The following is a 19682-nucleotide window of genomic DNA, read 5'->3' as shown; positions in this document are numbered from 1 at the left end:
GCAATGTTTGCTCTGCTGCCTGTGTATAAATAAGGACATTGTGTCATGGCTTGCAAGGGTGCAGGGTTTAAACTTCGGGGGGGGGGGGGGGGATAAAAAAAAAAACCCAAACCCCAAATGCCCTGAGAAAGCATCTGAGAGAACAATGAGAGCAGCTCCAGCTCCTGCTGCTAGGAACCTTTACCAGAAGCGTGGGGAGCCAGAGCCTTCTGAGAGATCAACACCAAGACATTCCATTTAATAATTAAAAAAAGACAATACAAAATGCAAACATTTCTTTTTTACAATGCTCAGATACATTTTCTTTCCTTTTTAATCAAGTGCAAATAACTTCATGAACTACATCTTTCATTGCTTGAACCCTTTCTGCCGGAGGTGGCGAGTCATGGCCTGCTTCAACAGGCAGAGAGAAATAGCCCAACGTGAAAAGAGCCCCAAAAGACCAAATCCCAGCCACCCTCCTTTGTCTTTCTCACCTCCAGACACTCAGTGCAGCAGGGCGAGGGGGCTGGTGCTGTGGTTGTCAGCCTTTCAGACCCTTTCTGAGGGAGGGGCTGGGGGAAGAGAGGGGTTGAGCTGCAGCTGGGTGGCTCTGGTGGTCCCCTGGGCTTTTCTGGGGGGAAGGTATTTGAGCTATTTGGTGTCTTTGGCCACCAAGGTGCTGCTCACCTCACCCTCCCAAACCTGCTGGAAGGGAGGGGAGGTGGTGGGTGCAGTGACAACCAGGACTCCTCAAGGCTCCGGGGGGCTTGGTCTCAGCACGGTTGCAGTAACAGCAGCCCCACAGCTAAATCACAGAGAATAATTAACTCCTCTGAGCAAGGTGATGAGGGACAAATCCTTGGCTGCCTCACACCAGGGTTGGCCATTCCTGGATGATTTTTGTCTTCTAAATATGAAAGATCCCTACAAGGGTCACTGCTCTGCTGTGACTGCCCCCAGGCAATAACCCCCAAATCCCTACGACAGCTTTTGTGCATCAGAGCAGCTGCTCAGGCACCCTCGGAGTGACAAACAGCTCAGGCTGCAGCTGTGCAGCTTCCACAGGGGCTGGGAGCCGGGCGGCAGGAGGGCTACGTCCACAGCTGGGATGGATCAGGACAGACTTTTCCAGCCGTCCTGGGGACAAACCTCACCCCCCCCCCCGCCAGCTCACCCAGACCACAGCCCCAGACAGAGCCCCACAGCGGCTCTGGGAGTTGCTGGAGCCGCAGGGACTGAGGAGGGAGGACACGAGGGAGCAGCTGCCTCCTGCTTTAGGACAGGGACTGACCTCGGGGGCACGTGCAGAGCAGTAAATTAATTGGCTCGCTAAGAGCAGGGTTTGCCCCAGATGTGGTCAAAGGGACAGCAAAAGACAAGCTGGGATGGGAGGGGACCTGCCAAGAGGAACGCTGTAGGCAAGGCCATCACATTTAGTCCTGGCCTCTCCAGGTCTTTGAGAGGATGGAAATGGGGATGAAGGTGAAGGTAGGTGAGAGCTGAGAGCTGGTGGCAGGGCTAGAAAGGAAGCAAGACATGCAGAAGAGGGTGAGAGCTAACCAGTGGCATCAGTTGCCTGTCCCCAGGGGGCCTGTCTGGCCACATGAAGGGGATAAACCCCTCTGTGATAACCAACCAGCCATCGCTCCCAGCTGTGTCTAAAGATGATGCTAGGGGAAGGCAAGTGGCAGCGGAAAGGGGGAGTGGCATGACAGGATCCCACCTGAGATCCACATCCTGCTCCATGTGGAAGGGCTACCACAGCACAGGGACAGGCACAGGTGGAGGGACACAGCCAAAAGCACCTGAAGAAACTTAGAGGCATGAAGCTCCCCCTGAGCCAGGGAGGGACAGCTCTGCCCCAGGGACCTCCCTACCCGGGGGAGAGATTTCAAGTGTGCCCCCGGAAGCAAAACCATTTGCAACAAGCAGGCGATGGGGACAAAGTCAGGCATCTTCCACACAACAGGGCTTGAACAATCCCCAGCCCAGGGTGGGTCACCCCAAAAGCTCACACAGCCACCCCAGCTGCTCCATGTCATCCATGAACGGCCTGAGCCACCTCAAACCACCTGCACGACCTCAGCCCATCACTCACACGCCGAGCAGGAGAGGCACCATCTGCTCACCACACAGGGGGCTCATGTGGGACAAACGTGGCAGAAAAGGTTGCAAGGCCTGAAAAGAGGCAGCCCAGCAGGCAGCAGTGGCCCGGGGCGGGGTTTGCTTTGGGTGGGCGGTTGCTGTGTTTGCTACAAACACACATTCTCATCTCTCAGGCAGGTATAAATATTGCTGTTCTAGTCAAACAGACAAACAAACAAACAAAAAACCCAACCAAAAAAACACCAAACCCAAACCAACCAAACAAAAAAGCCAACCAAAACCACAACTTCCCTCTAAATAATATAAAGAAGACTCAAATGATTGCACTTAAGAGATATGAAGAAGGTAGAAAGGAGGATATCCTAGTGCACAAACATTTACTCCTGCTCTTCACAAAGCTGCTTTTCCAAGTTACTCTTTGGCAGAGCTTGTAAGAAAGTCTGGTTTCTTGGCACAAGTGTCTGGGGGTGGGGGGGGGAACACAAAATCCAAACGAACCCTGCTGAAAGTCCTTCTCCTCGCTGCCTCTTCCCTCCCGTGCAGCCAGGCATTGTTCTTGTGGAACGTGGCTTGGCTGCTCTTTCCCTCCCAGCGCCAGCGCGGCAGCCACCACGGCTGCTGCTGGACGGTGGCTTTGCTGAGCTCTCCTCTTCGTCTCCCTTCTCATCAGCTCTGCTTCTGAAAATTCTTTTCCCCAAAAAATTCTTTTTCTGCAAAGTGATGCCGACACCACGGCCCAGACGCGGCGTCACCTCCTTGCGCTCCTCTACCACAGCGCTCGGCAGGGCTGCAGCCAGCACCAGCCCCGCGGGCTGGGAGGACGATGACCTCCCCCGCATGTCCAAGGCAGGCAGTGGCACCGGGGAAGTGGGACAGACCTGGCGTAAAGGAAGCCAAAGGGTGGGCACAGGATGGTGACAGGATCAGCGCTTCAGGTTCCTGTGGTGCAGAAACTGCTTCGTAAGAGAGGAGCGACTTCGTCAGCGGCCGGATGAGACCAGAGCTTCCCCCCACAGCGAGGGGTACGGCTTGTGGGGAGCAGCAGAGAAACGGCGGGTGGGCGTCTGCGGGGCGAGAGGTGCCGGTGCTGCCGGAGCCGAGGGGAGGAAGGAGAGAACCGGAAAGGAGGAGGAAGGGAGAAGAGGGCTGCCTTGGCTGCGGGGCGGCCCGGGGGCTATTTGTAAGGCCGGAGGAAGCTGGAGACTTTGGAGCGGAGGAGTTTGATGAAGGAGCGGGGCAGCATCTCTTTGTGCTTCTCCGTGTACTTGAAGTAGTTCTGGGGGTGTGCCAGCACGTCGAAGAAAGCTTTGATCAGCTTCTTGTCCTGCGGGGAAGCCAAGCCAGGGGGATTTGGGTCACCATCCCACTCTCTGCTCCCCCGCGGTGGCCACACGCGTAGGGAGGCTTTAAGACACACCCTAAGGATGCTCCTGCATGCTGCAAGCCCCGAGAGCCCCAGGCAGCAAGGAGCCGGTGGGGACTCACTCACCTTGAGGATCTCCTGGTGGTTTTCAGAGGCGTAGAGCCTGCCGTCCCTCACGATGTCCTCCACCAGCTGCTCATAGTCCTCTGCAAAGCCAGATGAAAACCACAGTCACGACACCAGCTGGCACTTGTCCCCAGACCTCTGGTCCCCATCCCCCTCACATACACAAAAGGTGTGGATTGGGGTGTGAGCCGGGGCCCAAACAGAGCAAAGGGGCGTGCCGGAATGGTGTCCCCTCCTGCCCCATGCTCACCATCGTAGGTGACGTAGGGGATCTGGAAGCCACGGGCGCTGTTGGCCTCGCTGGTTTTGAAGTTGATCCACAGCTTGCGGGAGCGAGCGGTGAAAGCGATCGGCCTCTCGTAGGTCTGGCACGTCTCGTAGGTGGTGATGGAGGATGGGGAGGCTGCGGGCGAGGGCCGCCTGATGCTGGGGGCCCATCAGCAGAGCCACCTCCAGCCTTACTGTGCTTAAGTGCTCAGGCCTTAAGGTACCAGGGATGAGGGCTGCCCATCTCCACTGAAGCTGAGCTCCACCTAACCTTATGTACCAGGGGTGCTGTTGCTCCTTCCTTGCTCTGGAAAGCTCCAAATGGGGCTTTTGACTCCCAGGATGAGTGCTGAGACCCAGGTGTGAAGCCCAGCCTGTGCACATCACCCTGCCCAGCAGGATCCCAAGGTGGCAGGATGAGGTGGATCCCTCTGGCTCACCCCATTCCCAAAAGTCACCTCCTGGGAACGTGGCTTCCTTCCTCCACTCTTCCTCCCCCAGCTCCCACCAGCACCACAGCCGCTCGGTTACCTACAGTTTTTCCGCATGACCAAGACGTCTCCACACTCATCCTCGGAGGGGAGGAAGATCTCAGGCACCACGATGAGGATCTTGCGCTTGGGCGGGGGGTTGATGTTCCAGGTGCACTCCACGTTGGCAGGGTAGTTGCCCGGGTAGTTGGGGGACTCGATGTAACCTGTGTACTCGCCCAGCTCCCCCCCACACTGCCGGTCTGCAAGGCAGGGAGAACTGGCTCAGCTGGGCACCGGTGGCATGGGCACTGGGACGGGGAGGGGATTACTGAGCAAGGTGGGCACTGCTCTGTTAGCACTGCATCATGCACCCCCCGTACTTGAATGCAGAGAAACGACCCCAACTCCCATTTTAAGGGATTTTTAAACACTTTTGAGAAAGGGTCCCCCTGCAGCACAGCACAGCTCCCCTACTTTTGCACTGGGACACGGAAGTGGAGCCATCGAAGTCGGTGGTGGTGTTGCCAGGGCAGGCGATGCAAAAGTTCTGCCTGAAATCAGGCTGGTAGCTGCCCAGGGCGCAGCGGATGCAGCGGTGCACGCTGGTGTTGTAGTAGTGCCCGGGGGAGCACTGCACTGCAGGGCAGAGAGCAAAGGAGGCTGCGTCAGCCATCAGCATGGCCCTGACGGGTGCCCATCTCCTTGGGGCCAGCTCTGACTTACCTTTGGTGTCGCAGTCCTGGAAGGAGGTGGCTCCCTCGTGACGGGTGCTCAGCCCCCCACCACAGGGGAAGCAGAGTGCCCGCCCCACTTCGGGCTGGTAGGACCCACGGGGACATGGCTGGCAGGGCTTGAAGCCATCAGCCGAGTGCTGGCCGGGGGGACACTGACCTGCAGGCACAGACATCACTCAGTCACTGAACCACTGAACTGATGGGGCTGGAAGAGACCTTTGAGATCATCAGATCCAACTGCTTGCCTAGAGCTCACAATTCCACTGCAGCTGCTAAGCTGCTACCATTCTGGCATCCCAGGGCTCTCCTGCCCCATGCTTGGCTCTTCTCCCCACCAGCCTTGGCAGCATCAACATATCCAGAGCAAGTGTTGCCCTTCCCGGGGTCCCCTCTAGATGATAAGTGCCCCAAAATAGCATCACCTGTAAAGCCCATCCAGTGCAAGCCCCTGCACCCAACTAGAGCAAACTGCTCAGAGCCCCAAACAACCTGGCCTGGAATGGTTCCAGGGATGGGGCATCTCCCCCCTCTCTGGGCAACCTGGGCCAGGGTCTCACCACCCTCAGTGCCAAACACGTCTTCCTTCTCTCCAGTCTGAATCTCTCTTCTCATTTCAAACCATCACTCCTCGTCCCATCCCAGCAGGACTTTCACCTCTTCTGGACAGGAGCTGATAGTTGAGGTTGCAGCCCTGGACCCACCACTCCCAGCCCCACTCCATTGTCCCCTTACCCGTGCAGCCGGTGATGTTGGTGGCTCCCACTGGTCCAAAAGCGTCACCGCGGGGACACAGGTCGCAGGAGAGCTGCCCCTCCTTCTCCTGGAAGGTGCCGGGGGGGCAGGGGACGCACTGCTCCATCTGTCCGTGGTAAAAGGTTCCCTGCGAGCAGCTAACTGAGAGCCGGGGGGGGACGTCAGTGCTGTGGCAAGAGGGAAGTCACCGCCGGGGGGACGCAGCCGGTCCCCCACCCCATGATGCTCCTTACCACACTTGCTGCCCAGGCGCTGCTGGCCGGGCCCGCAGCTCTCCTGGCCCTCTGGGGCCACGCTCAGTTTCCTGGCCAGCTCGTACTCCAGCCCCGCGAAGCGCAGCAGGAAGCGCTCCTGGTTGATGGATTTCTTCAGGGCTTTGATGGCCGACTTCAGCTTCTTCTCCACTCTCTGCCGCAGGCAGTGCAGGCTGCAGCTGGCTGGGGGCACAGGGGGCAATAGGCGTGCAGGAAGGAGGGAGGGATGCAGAGGGAAACCCAGCAGGATTAAAACCACCTCCCAAAAGCTGCCCAGCATATCCCTCTGGTCCTCTTTGGGATGAAGGCTGGTTTGGTTCTCCCTGCTGCATGGACATGGCATGGGGATGGTTCCACCACCATCCACCCCTGGTTCCACCACTGTCCTTTTGGTACCAGCACCGTCCCCCACAGTCCAAGCACCATCCCCTCACTGCTCACACCACTGCCCCACTGGTCCTACCACCATTGCCAAAGTCCCACTACCAACATTTTGGTCTCACCACTGTTCCCCAGGTCCCACCATCATCCTTCTGGTCCTACCACTGTCCCCCTGTCCCACCACCAGCGCTATGCCCACCTGTGATCTCATCTGCCTTGATCTCTGCCTCAAACTCCAGCGTGATGCGCGTCACCTCCTTGCCAGAGGAGTTGCGAGCCCGGCGACCCTTTCCCTTCTTGGATGAGTCGCACTTGAGGTTGACAAAGGTGACCTGGCAGTCAGAGCAAGGTGCCGAGCTGCCTGCATGTGGCAGGGGACAAGTCAGCACCCCAGGGATGGGCATCCCCGCTGCCCCCCCAGCCAGCACACCTCACCTTGCATTCCAGCCTTCCCGGCCTCGTCCTGCTTGCCCTTGGCCCGTGGGTGCAGGTGGCACTTGGCATCTTTGATCTTGAAGGAAGCCTTCTGCTTGACTGGGGCAGCAGCAGTCTCTAAAAGAAAAATGGGGTGCTCAACAACCCCAGCATGGGGCAGCCTGGCCCTGGGCACCCCAGAGCCCCCTTACCGAGGCACTGCTGGCTGCTGTTGGCAGGTCTCTGCTGGCCACCCTGCCGTAGGACAGGGGTCCCACAGCTCACTGTGTAGCTGCTGTCGGACTCTGTGGGATGGAGGAGCAGGACATGAAGGATGCTGGGGTTGCCACCCAGTCCATGTGATGCTCTTCATTGCTGCAAGCTAGGGCAATGACGCCCAGCACCCTGCCATGGGGATCCTGCCCCAGGAGCCCATCCTGAGGATCTACACCGAATGATGAATCCCCTGAGAAATCACCTCCCTCCTTCATCCCAGCCACTCCCTGGGTGCTCTGCACCTTTCCCATCCAGCTGCTCCTCTCCCCCTCCCAGTCTGGGCCATGAAGAGAAATGGGGACCCCTCCCTCTGGTGCTGGTACCTGGCAGGAAGCGGGCCTTGGTGGCGCAGGTGAGGGCACAGCTGTCCTTCTTGCCTGTCTTGTTGCAGGTGAGGGTGGCCCGTGGTGGCACTGACCCTGGCAGGCATTTCAGCAGGTCTGAGGGACACATGCCCGCTGCTGATGACAAGTGGGGATGTCTGTGGCTGGCACAGCCTGGAGACCCACAAGGGACCCCTGCACCCTCCCAGGTCATGGTGAGATCACCAGGGAGGAGAGGGTGCCAACCTCTCCAGCTCCTCTCTAAGATGTGAGAGGGCACTGCTGGGATCTTGGGGGTCAGCCTTTCCCCAGGGAAGGGGAGGCATGAAAACAGCTCCTGCAGGACATGTGCTGGCACAAACACAGCTGAGAAAATTAGATGACCACAGGCAAGGGGAGAAGAGGAAGCAGGGCAAGACCTTACAGCACTTCTCATCCAGACACACTGAGATGGATGTGGGGCCCCAGGCAGAAGCAGCCCCTCAAAACGCCCATGGTGTGGCCTCACCAGTGCCCAGTACAGAGGGTCGGAGTGGCTGGAGAGCTCCCAAACAGAGAGGGACCTGGGGGTGCTGATCGACAGCCACCTGAATATGAGCCAACAGTGTGCCCAGGTGGCCAGGAGGGCCAATAGCATCCTGGCCTGCATTAGGAATAGTGTGGCCAGCAGGAGCAGGGAGGTCATTGTGCCCTGTACTCTGCTCTGGTTAGGCCACACCTTGAGTACCGTGTCCAGTTCTGGGCCCCTCAGTTTAAGGAGGACATCGAAACACTTGAGCGTGTCCAGAGAAGGGCAACAAGGCTGGGGAGAGGCCTTGAGCACAGCCCTGTGAGGAGAGGCTGAGGGAGCTGGGGTTGTTTAGCCTGGAGAAGAGGAGGCTCAGGGGTGACCTCATTGCCCTCTACAACTACCTGAAAGGTGGTTGTAGCCAGGAAGGGGTTGGCCTCTTCTCCCAGGCAACCAGCACCAGAACAAGGGGACACAGTCTCAAGCTGTGCCAGGGGAGGTTTAGACTCGAGGTGAGGAGGAAGTTCTTCACCGAGCGAGTCATTCGTCATTGGAACGGGCTGCCCAGGGAGGTGGTTGAGTCATCGACCCTGGAGGCGTTCAAGGGGAGAATGGACTTGGCACTTGGTGCCATGGTCTAGTCATGGGGTCTGTGTTGATAGGTTGGACTCGATGATCCTCGAGGTCCTTTCCAACCTAAGTGATACTGTGATACTGTGACAAGCACCTCCCTGGTCCCCCTGCCCTGCTTTTGATCCCAATATCCCCAAGTGTGAAAGGGCCATAGGGCTTCTGGAGTGCTGCCAGCTGTGGTGCCCTGCCCCCTACCTGTGCAGTCCTTCTTGTTCCAGTGCAGCTTGCAGCCTGCAGGGCAGGTGCACTGGTAGCTGCCAGGGGTGTTGATGCAGCCAAATTTGCAGCCACCTCGGTTGATGCTGCATTCATCGATGTCTGTGGGGAAGAAGGGGCAGGTGGTGGGTGAGGGGCAGCAGTACCTCCCTGGCTCTGACATCAAATCCCTGCCTTGTCCCCAGGCTCTCATTCTGGATGGATAAATTGCACTGCCTGTGCCAGCAGAGATGGGGGATGGGCACCCCAGGGCGCTTCCAGCCATGCCTCAGCCGCATGGGCACATGGAAGCACTTAGTAGCCCAATTCAGACGGTAGCCCTCTCCCCACAGCAGGGGCCCTCTGTCCCAGCCCGAAACAGGGAATCGATTCCCCCAGGCCTGCCACGGAGCAGGGCTGGAGATGGGGAGCAGTCAGGGTAGAGCTGCTCCACAAACACCTTTCCTGCCTGGCACCCTTCTTGGGAGCATCAGTGGGAGCTGGTAATCCCTCTGCAGGGTCACACTGAGAGCACGTCGGGGACTGCACTGGCTCACAATGGGTGCACACTGGGGATCATGAGGACGGTCACCCGCCGACCCCTGCCAGCCAGGTGCTGTTGGGGCACTCAGCCTCACGCCTGCGTCCCCAGGCTGCCGGCACCGCTGCCGCCACACGCTCCAGCGAACCGCCCTCCCCCCCCCCGCCCCCAGCGTGTTTCATCTGCCTGCCCGCTTCCCAAGGCGCTGCACGCCCCCGCCCTTGGGAGCTATCTGCTTGTGAAACTGAAATCAAACCCTTTTGATGTTCCCTATCCCATCTCAGCTCCTTGCCAAAAGCACCGGGGATTTCTCCCTCTCCCCCGACGCAGACAAGTCGCAAACTGTTCCTGTCGCTCTGTTTGATGTTGCAGACACCAGAGGCTGGCTGTGAACCCCCTCCCTTCCTGGCCCCAGCTTGGGGTACATGGGGAACCCGCCTTTCTCCAAGGGCCCTTGCGGTGAGTGGGTTGCCCAGGGGTCCTGCAGCAGCCATGCTGTGAGGCTGCCCCATCCCCGGGTGCTTCCTATGCCTCCTCAGGACCCTAGCCCGGCACGGCAGTGACGGCAGCCCCCCCGCAGCTCCCCAGTAGCCCCACCTCCGCAGTGGGTCAGCCCGTAGAGCGTGTAGCCCTTGTTGCAGAGGCACTGGAAGCTGCCGGGGGTGTTGACGCAGAGGTGGTCGCAGGTCCGGTCGAAGGAGCACTCGTCAATGTCTGGAGGAAAGGCAAGAGGGAGAGGTGAGGGCTGGCACGGTGGAGGGGCAGCCCCGGGCACAAGAACTCTCCCTAGCGGGTTTGAGCATCAACCCGTAGGCTTCATTAAGTTAATTGCTGCGCTCACGTCAGACTCCCGGCAGCGCAGCGGCCCCGCAGCGCAGCGGCCCCGCAGCGCAGCGGCCCCGCGCTCTGGGGAGGCAGCAATGTGGCTCACGCACACCCATGTGCCAGCCTTGGGCGTGGGGTGCAGAGCCCTGTGCCCGTGGCATGGCTCAGAGACCTGCTGGATCTTTTAAGCAAGCTCTGGCTTTAGGTGGGGTGTGCAGGAGGATGTTGGGAGAGGGAGAAAAAGGTGGGAAAAGCCATGTGGAGCAGCCAGCTCCCTCCAGAGTAAGCAGGATGCATCTCCCCACTTCGTTCCTGCCCTCTGATAGATGGAGGAAGGAGAAATCCTTTTGCAAGAGCCACTGGAATCCTTGCTCTGCTTCCATGGCTCACAAAAACTGCATGTCCCTGAGCAGGAGATGATCCAAACCCTGCCATGGGGCAGGGAGAGGCAAGGCAGGCCATGTCCTGCTGCTCTTCCCTTCACCTGGGAAGGACGGGAGGGAAGGAAGCTTCCGGTGCCAGCGCTTCAGCAGGGAGCTAGGGCACTGCTGCTGTGGGATGCCCAGCAAAAGAATTGTGCAATAAAGCAGAGCAGCAGAGGTGCTAGGGTGGGTGCTGAGTTCCAGGTGCCCTTCCCAGACCCATGAGGTGCTGCTGAGGTCCCTGGTCCCCTAGCACAGGTGTTCTGGAGCAGAATCTATGGTCCTGTGCTGGTTGGTATGGTTGGTGCCAGGGCTGCTGGTGGGATGTTCCCTGTGCCCAGGCAGAGCTGTGTCCCAGGTCATGGGGCTGCAGGGGACATTGTGACCATCATCCTAGCCCTAAGGCGGGAGGGCTTCACCTCTGCAGGCTGTAACTCTGCTGTGAGAAGAGCCCAGAAGTGCCCTGCTCAGGAGTAGGGCTGGGACAACATCCCTGCTCTGCAGACCAAAGGGCTAAGGCCCAGACCAGAACCCAAATCCATCACTTATGCACCAAACAATGAACATGGTCCAGAGGGGAGCAAAGGGGAACAGGGCCAGCAGCAGCGGGGGGAGGACAGGACAAGGCAATGTCCCCAGGCAGGGTGACAGGGTCCCACAGCCCCTTACCTTGGCAGTTCCTCTCGTTGATGAGCAGCTTGTAGCCTTTCTTGCAGCTGCACTCGAAGCTGCCCACAGTGTTCCTGCAGATGTGGTCGCAGCCTCCGTTGTTGAGCCGGCACTCGTCGATGTCTGGTGGGGACAGGGCACGTGTGTCACACCCTGGCTGGGATGCACAGCTGGGGAGAGCAGGGCACTCCCCTCTGGATCCCATTCCCAACAGGAGCCAGCACACAGAGGAAACTCCTTTGGGCTCTGGTGGTCACCAGAGGAACGTGGCTGCTGCTTTTATCTGGGTGCATTTGGGGAGCCAGTGCAGGACCATGGGGAAGGCTCCTGGGCTCCGCTGCCCTTGGAAGTTGTGCAAAACCAGGAGTCAGGGTTTCCAAAAGGGCCTTGAGGACGGGGGAAAGCACCAGGCCAGAGGGGGCAGAGTCCCAGGTTTGGGCTGGAGGGTACATTTAGGGACTAGGAGCAGCAGGAAGATAGGGCAAGGCAGAAGGGGAAAGCTCCTTCAGAGATGGCTGCTCAGCTCAATGACAACTTTCCAACCCTCCCCTCTCTGTTGCCATCTCCTTCCTGCCACCAACAAAGTTAAACATGATGATGCAGAAGAACTGCAAACAGCCCCAAAAACCTGGGAAGAGGCTGGGACTTGGTGTTTTTTGGTTGTGTTTGGGCTTTCTTGCCTTCTTCCACTAATCACAAGATTTATTGCTAGGAAATGACCTGTAAAATGGAAAGAGACCAGGAAGAGGCAGTCTCCTTCCCTGCCCCTCCATCCCCCAGTGCCAGGGAGGCAGCTCTGCCTCTCTAGGGCTTTCTTTTTTATGACTGTGAGGGAGCAAGTTGTAAACCAGGAGTAATAAAACCCCCAGACACAGGGGACGTGGCTCCAGGTTATTGCTCCTTCCTGGAAACTGCAGAATTGGAGAAGCTGGGGCAGGGGATGCTCTGATAAAATAAGAGGGGCAAGGAGTTTCTGGAAGCAGTCAGCAGGTAGACAGGCAGCCAGCAGCAGGCTGGGCTTTGCTTTCAACCAGGCTCAAGTTCCTGCAGCTGCTAAAAGACAAAACACAGGCACCAGCCAGCCCTGGGGTCATGGTGTCCTCTTGCCCACAGTGGGAGAAGGTTTGAGGTGTCCTGGGTAACCAGTGTGGTGTGCTCCCCCTTGCAGAGGCAGGTGGATGGGGATGTTGGGGGACCATGTGCAGAGACACCTTATGGTGTCCTCCCCTAGGTGGGACACAGTGCTTAGGCCTGGCTGGACAGAGGGTCTCCTGCACCTCAAATCCATAGAGTCATAGAATCACAGAGTGGTTTGGGTTGGAAGGGACCTTCAAGATCATCCAGTTCCAACTCCCCCACCATGGGCCCCTAGGGACACCTACCACTAGATCAGGTTGCTCAAGGCCTCATCCATCAAAGACCGCAGCCCCCCGGCACCCACCTACCTTTGCAGGTCTTCCTGTCAGGCTGGAGCATGAAGCCCATGGGGCAGCTGCAGTGAACGCCTGTGGCTGCGTCGTGGCACTTGCTGTCACAGCCCCCATTGTTCACGGCACAGGTCTCTGCAGAGGGGACAGAGGGGTGAGGGAGCAGACCCTCAAAGGCTGGGTGAGGGTCACACCACCCAGATGTCCCCGCACCATTCCCATGCAGCAGCCTAGGACAGGCAGCTGCTGCTAACCTCCCTGTAGAGCCCCCCAAACTGTGCTTGGCTTTTGGTGCAGCTGTCATGAGGTCCCCCAGCACTCCCAGCTCCTTCTCCTCAGAGCTGCTTCCCAGCAGGTCCCCCCTCACCTGCAGGGGGTTGCTCCTCCCCAGGGGCAGGACTCTACACGTGCCCTGGTTGAACTTCATGATCTCCCCTCTGCCTGGCCAGGTCTCACTGGGTGGCAGCATAGCCTGAGGGGTGTCAGCCACTCCTCCCAATTCGGTGTCATCAATGAACTGGCTGAGAGTCTACTCTGTCCCTTCACCCAGGTCATTGATGAAGGTGTTAAACAAGATGGGACCCAGTCCTGACCCCTGGGGAATACCACGGGCTGCAGGCCTACAACCAGACCCTGCACTACTGATCACAACCCTCTGAGCTCTGCCCTTCATCCAGTTCTCAGCCCCCCTCACTGCCCACACATTTGACCCACACTTCCTAAACTTCCCTAGAAGGATGTTATGGGAGACAACATCAAAAGCCTGGCTGAAGCTGATGTAGACAGTGTCCCACTGATCTCCCCACACCTACCAAGCCAGTCACACCACTAACCTAAGGCCATCAGAGTGGTCAAGCAGCATTTGCCATTCATGAATCTGTGCTGACTACTGATAACCTTATTTTCCTCCACATACTTCAAGATGACCTCCAGAATGAGCTGTTCCATCACCTTTCCAGGGATGGAGGTGATCCCACAGCATCTCCCACCAGAGAACCCATCACTCATTGCCTTTCCCATCACCCTGCTACACACCCAGGTGCTGCTCCCTGGAGATTAGGGAAGTGAAGTAAGGGCCTGTGTGATTCACCCAGATTGCAGGCAGCACTAAGGCAGGAAAAAGCATCAAGATTTCCCAATCCAGCATCCAAACTCAGCACAACCCTGCCACCTTCCAACAGCTTGCTCTGATGTCCTGAGTATCTGCTTCTAAGGCAGAAAGGGGATGGGGCAGCCCCATTCCCTCATCAGAAGATGTTCTGTTAATTTCAGGCAGTCATAGAATCACAGAACTGTTTGGGTTGGAAAAGCTCTGAGAGATCATCCACTCCAATCATCAACCCAGCATCCCCATGGCCACCAAACCATGGCCCCAAGTGCCAGGGCCACACCTTTCTGGAACACCTCCAGCAATGGTGACTCCACCATCTCCCTGGGCAGCCTGCTCCAATCCCTGACCACAGCACAGAAATTGTTCCTCATGCCTAACCTAACCCTCCCCTGGCACAATTTCAGGTCATTTCCTCTCCTTCTGTCACCTGATACAGGGTGAAGAGACCAACCCCCACCTGGCTCCAGCCTCCTCTCAGGGAGCTGTAGAGAGCAATGAGGTCTCCCCTCAGCCTCCTTTTCTCCAAGGTGAACAACTCCAGGTCCCTCAGCTGCTCCTCCCTCCCCAGCCCTGTTTTCCAGACCCATCTCCAGCTTCATTGCCCTTCGCTGGACCTGCTGCAGCCCCTCAATATCATGCCCAGGAGGACAAGGTCAGGGTTACAGGCAGGGGTGTGTGGGCAGAGTCGCTGCCTGTTACGCCACAGCTGCCGCTGGGGGCGCTGGGAAAGGCGGAGGTGGCTGCAGGGAGGCTTTTTGTTCCTGAAATGCTTTTCAGCTGACAGAGGGAAAAGCAGCTCTGTGGGATTAGTCCTGCCGTGTTCAGCCCCCATGCTAGCACTGGGGCTGTGTGTACCCTGAAAACAAGGTCTGGTGGAGCCCTGCTTTGGCAGTTCCAGCGAGGAGGAACTTCATTTCCAGGGGACAGAGTTACAGCAGTTGCTGTGCAAAAGGCAGACAGAACTGAGTGCTGCTGGGGATGCAGCTCCCTGGGGATGCAGGTGCAAAGCCCTGGTACCCAGTGGGATGTTGGGGGTGGTGTGGGGTGGTGTCCCAATCCCCTCACTGCCACCAAGCCTCAAAACCACGAGGGACCCCATGCCACAAGTCCCCAGCAGTCGCCCACCACTCAGGCACCAGTGTCACAGCTAATTTGAGAAACACCTGGTCTAATTAGAGCACAAACACAGAGAGGCAGCACCAGTGGAAAAGGAAAAAAGCCAAACAGCCCAGTGTGGAAAAAAAAAAGGGCAGCTAATTATTGCAGGATTATCAAAGTCAGCTGCTGCTGGTAGGACTAGAAAGGACACTAATTTAAATGAAGCATTTTCAGCTTGACAGCTTCCCTGTGAGATCAATCCTCAATTTCAGCCCTAACCGCCAGAACAATGGGCTGAAGTGCATTAAATTGTTCACAAAGGATAATAAAATGCTCCTTTCAGAAGGCTGGCTGCCTGGATAAATGAGGCAGTTGGGCTTCAAGGAACCCAAGATGAAAATGCCTTGAAGAAATTCCTTGGAAAGAGCAAATCCCAGGTTCTCCCGCTCTCTGCAAGCGTCGCATGGGGTGGGAATGACTGAACCATCCAACCATTCGCCGCGGGGTGAGGGAGCTGGGATCGCTCTGTGCTCGTCTTGCCGCTGCTATTTTTATGATGTCCCATAATAAGAGAACAAAAGGGACCGTTTTATGCAATTAGTAGCCAGCACAATGACAAAACCGAACGGCAAGGGAGGGAGCTCTGAGTATATCCCTCCAGCCAGGTCCTCGCTGGGGCCGTCCCCTCCTCGAGGCGCTGGAGCAAAAAGCCGAAGGGAAACTTTCTGGATGCGCCATGAATTATTTAGCGCCGTCCTTTGTTCCTGCAGCTGATGCAGAAGCAGCCCGGGGAGCATTTGCAGGGTCACCATCGAGATGAGACGATGGGCTTGGCATGGGTGCTGCTTTGGGTGGGATAACGGTGCCAGAGAAGCAGCTGCTCTCTGTGCTTCACCATGCTCACAGCCTCCTCCAGCAGCACCCAGCTCCCCTTCCAGCCCCTTTGCACCTTCAGGAATTTCATCTGAGATGTAAAGCCAGCCCTACTCGTCCTGTGCAGAATGCGGCCACTGCCTGGGGCGTGCATGGAGTGGGACCTGAGCCAGCAGGGCTGGAGCATTGCCACAAACCCACGTCCCAAGCTCGCAAAGAGCTTGGAGGGGGCTGCTGAGGTACCTGTGATGCAGCTGACATCGGGCGGCACAGAGCCAGGCGCTGGAGCAGGGCCTGGGAGAGCAACACTGTTCATAGGTGCCGGCAGCCCGGGGGCTGCTCCCAGCCTGGCGTGACTCACCCAAGCCACACAGGGCTTTGGAGAGGCCTCCGTCACTCGGGGAGGGTGAAGACAGAGCAGCTTGCACACACAGACAGACATAGACAGACGCAGACAGTCTTTCCCAGCCTCCTCCGTCCCGGCTCCGCTCTCACTTCCCGATCACCACACCATGGAAAACCTTACTCTGTTCGGCACCTATCACCAGGGCAGCAATGGAGTCCATGCCCATGCCCCCGCAGCACCCTGCCCACACACGCTCCGGCTTCGCCTCCAGCTGCCGGGAAGCAGCAATCACAGCGGGATCAGGATCCCACAAGCCTAAGGAGATAATTGCGCGGTAATTGGAGAGATTACAGCTGGGTTGTCTGGAGCTCGGCGACAACACAGAGCTGGGAGGGTCCCCTCTTGTCCCACCCCTGGGAGAAAGGCTCCGCAGAGCCCCTCGAAAGCTGCTGTCGGTGCTCCACTCCATGCACACACAAATCCTCCTGGACGAGGCAGGAGTTTGCATGCACCCAGAAGATTCATCAAGAAGATTCCCACGGCAGGCAACAGCCACCTTCAGACTGCCTCAACTTCCTCGTTAGTGGAGCAGAGGGGTTGCCTTACCTTGGTGAAAGGCTTAGAGACCCGACAGGGGTTCAGAGAAATCCTTGGGGAAGCAGCTGAGGTGCTCACCCTGATGAAGGCTTTGCAGTTTGCTGCAGCTCTGGGTGGGGAGCCTCTCAGCATGGGTTTCTGGGCCAGCCCTGGGACGTCCTGAATGTTCCCACAGCCACAGAGGGGACTGTCCCCAAGCGGGTGGGCTCCAGGAGGGGGTGACTTTGGAAGCACACAGCACAGAGATGGGCATGAACATCCCTCTCCCCATCACACAAGCCGCTGGCTGCCCACCACTCGCTCCTCTTAGGCTTGCCTGGCAGTGGTGGGGGAATAACCATTGCCAGAGCTAGAAAGAGGATCGTCACCCCCAGCACTGGGCTGGGTCAATCAAAGCAATGAGAACCCCCACCTCATGCAAGCACAGCCAAGGAGAGATTATTTTTCTGTCTCCAGAAGCAAGCTCGAGGCCAGGCTTGCTCTGAGGGGGTTGGAAGCAGCAGCAGGGCAGAGTTAGGGAGGCATGCGGTTAGCGGCAGCTCAGCCCCCCAAGCCCGGTTATGGTCTCGAGGTGAGAGACCATCTAGGGTTAGACCCCTCCGTAGAGATAGAGAGAATGAAGATATTTACCATTAGAAAACGTCTCAAGGATAACGTGTTGCTGGAAGTGTCTCTCCCCTGTTTAACATTATAAAAAAGCAATTTAGAAGCAGTGTCCAGCAAGGAGCTCGCCTGGTGCCCCCCGGCAGCGAGCTCCGCTCCTCTGCCTCGCCAGCCTGCTGCAGAGTCTCCCTTCGGGCTTTCTCTCTCCCCACCTCCCAAAGGAGCCAAACACTGAGGTTTGGGGCCGGTGCTCTTGACTCCTCCATCACCCTGTCTGCAGCATCCCGTGTCCCGAAGCCTCTCCAACCCCTTGCAGTTTCACGGAGCCCCGGGGGAGCGGCAGGAAGCACACAGAGGAGCGTTAGTGCAGCGTTAGTCTGGGAGCCGGGGCCGGTCCAAGCCCCCACCACAGCCTTGCCCGGCTGTGCCGGGGCAGTTTGCAGTCCCCAGGAGGGTCCCTGCGCGGCCACAGGCCTCGGGAAGGTGACAGCACTTGCACCACTCGGATTTGGCAGCCAAGCCAGCGGTGAGCCCAGATCTTGGGTGCACTTGGGGTGCTCATCCTCAGCTGTGTGTTGTGCAGGGAGCCCTGGTGGGGCATGGCACAGTGCCAGGGTACTGAGCACCCGAGGGACAGTATGACAGCCTGAGGGGGATAAATGGCCAAGAAGGGGATGAGGGCACCCTGGGCAAAGGTGCAGACCCCAAAATCAGTGCTAAAACCTAACCCAAGGACTGCTTTTGGGGATCACCTCAAAAAATTAACTTGAACTTTGCCCTGCCATGGAGCCTCTGCCCGGCAGCAGCCACACATGGCTGGGAGATGTCCCTCCTTCACCCTGGTCATTCTGGGGAGGCACAAGAAACCCCAGCACTTCTTTTTGCTCTCTTATATGGCCTGAGCTCTCTGGCAGTCCTGGACTGAAGCTGGAAAGCCCCCAGATGAGCATGGGTTTGGGGTGCTTGGGACACATCAACCAGGCAGAGACAAGGGTATCCCCAAGAAACAGCGACGGGTCCATGCAGAGGGGGAAGGGCAAAAGGGGAAAAGAGGGGAAACAGCCCCTGGCTGTGCCTGCACTGTCCTGGGAGGCTCAGGCTGAGGGGATGGACTCAGCAGTCAGGACATGAGGTACTGAGGCTCTACAGGGACCATGTCCTCCTCGGGGAGGTCGATGTGCGTGGAGGAGCTTGCATGGCATGCTCATGGCCACCCGTGGTGTGTCCTTGAGCCCTGCTTTTCCCTTCCCTGAACCCTCCTACGCTGTGGTCCCTTCAGTGTCCCCAGCATTGACCCAGCAGTACGATCCGGCGCATCCCCCACTGCCGGCCCCGCTGGCTTCAGAGAGCTGGGGAGCATCGGCGGGGACACCACAAACCACCCGGGCACAGGTCAGGAAACCGGCCATAAAACTTGGGATGGGTTTAGTTTCCTTCTCATCTGATCACATTTCCTCCCTAGCCACCACCTCCCGGGGGCTCGGCGCAAGCGGGGGGACAGCAATGGCCTGGCTGCACCCCGGGTGTCGGCGAGAGGCAGCTGCAGTGATGCCCTCGCTTGCAAATCCTCCCAGGAAGCCAAAATCTGCATGGCCCCGTTTGCGTCTCCTCGTGGGCGCTGCACCCCGGGCCGCTGGGGGGAGGGGGCATTTTACGTGCTTTTTTAAAAAGCAAAAGCAATTTAAGAGGCTGCTTTTGGAGCATAAATATAAATATCGGAGGTCATCGGCCTCCCCTCCCGGCTCCCCCTCCCCCCCGAGCCTGCAGACATGTTGGGAGCCATTAGGGCTGGCCCTGCCTCGCTCGGAGGCATGTTATTCATTATCCACATTTTTAAAAGCAGCAATAAAAAGCGGAAAAATGAAATCCAGCGGCCGTGGCCTCATGAAGCTGTCACTCAGAGGGGCTGCCTGCGCTTCCTGCCGCGTGGTGTGATCTGAAGGGAACCTGGGCCGGGGGCCTGTCCCGGCAGCCATCAAACGCACCGCGTACAATTTCAAAGCCCATGGCCCGGGGAGCGAGTTTGCGTTTCCCCTTGCTGGAAACTTTATTCCCCTTGAAATAATGAAATATTTCAGAGGAAATGGGGAAGGGGCGGTGGAGGGGGCACCGGGAAGGGCTGTTTGCTGAGCCCCGGCTGTAAAACAAGAAAGGGTGGCTATAAATACCCGAGCAGGTACCTCGGCCGTAAATCTGCCGGCCGGGCATCCCTGCGGGGCGGCTGCCAGCTCCCAGTGGCCTGAGCACAATCTCGCAGTGTTCCCGCAGCGGGCGGGAGGCCGGGCATCCCCCGGGGGACCGAGAGCCGGGCCGGCCCCTTCCTGCAGAGAGGAGGCTTGCAGGTCCAAAAGGATGCAGAGGCCACTGGCGGTGGGTTTGGGA

At 58.1% G+C, this 19682-nt stretch overlaps 1 protein-coding gene across 6 annotated transcripts in view; it reads right to left on the bottom strand.

Moving 5' to 3' along the window:
- Nucleotides 1-207: 207 nt before the first annotated feature.
- SCUBE3 (signal peptide, CUB domain and EGF like domain containing 3) overlaps nucleotides 208-19682 on the bottom strand; it is a 37176-nt gene continuing 17701 nt past the window's right edge. For 2 of the 6 annotated variants that reach the window (XM_068159844.1, XM_068159847.1), the window contains exons 7-23: nucleotides 17328-17375; nucleotides 12691-12807; nucleotides 11246-11368; nucleotides 9927-10043; nucleotides 8789-8911; nucleotides 7453-7590; nucleotides 7066-7158; nucleotides 6875-6991; nucleotides 6639-6800; nucleotides 6038-6241; nucleotides 5784-5945; nucleotides 5041-5208; nucleotides 4792-4953; nucleotides 4380-4577; nucleotides 3828-3980; nucleotides 3578-3657; nucleotides 208-3412 (exon numbers count right to left, since the gene is read on the bottom strand). In XM_068159844.1, coding sequence (XP_068015945.1) covers nucleotides 3263-3412; nucleotides 3578-3657; nucleotides 3828-3980; nucleotides 4380-4577; nucleotides 4792-4953; nucleotides 5041-5208; nucleotides 5784-5945; nucleotides 6038-6241; nucleotides 6639-6800; nucleotides 6875-6991; nucleotides 7066-7158; nucleotides 7453-7590; nucleotides 8789-8911; nucleotides 9927-10043; nucleotides 11246-11368; nucleotides 12691-12807; nucleotides 17328-17375 — 2315 coding nt within the window. In that variant the 3' untranslated portion in view covers nucleotides 208-3262. Of the gene's footprint in view, nucleotides 3413-3576; nucleotides 3658-3827; nucleotides 3981-4375; nucleotides 4578-4791; nucleotides 4954-5040; nucleotides 5209-5783; nucleotides 5946-6037; nucleotides 6242-6638; nucleotides 6801-6874; nucleotides 6992-7065; nucleotides 7159-7452; nucleotides 7591-8788; nucleotides 8912-9926; nucleotides 10044-11245; nucleotides 11369-12690; nucleotides 12808-17327; nucleotides 17376-19682 lie in introns of those variants that run through there. The other 4 variants (XM_068159848.1, XM_068159849.1, XM_068159845.1 and 1 more) reach the window with 3 other exon arrangements.

This window comes from Melanerpes formicivorus, unplaced genomic scaffold, assembly GCF_026170545.1.
Source record: "Melanerpes formicivorus ecotype bairdi unplaced genomic scaffold, bMelFor1.0.p_v2 SCAF_46, whole genome shotgun sequence".
Taxonomy (NCBI): domain Eukaryota; kingdom Metazoa; phylum Chordata; class Aves; order Piciformes; family Picidae; genus Melanerpes; species Melanerpes formicivorus.
The sequence above is the reverse complement of the archived record's forward strand: the minus strand, read 5'-3'. Positions and strand labels throughout refer to the sequence as shown.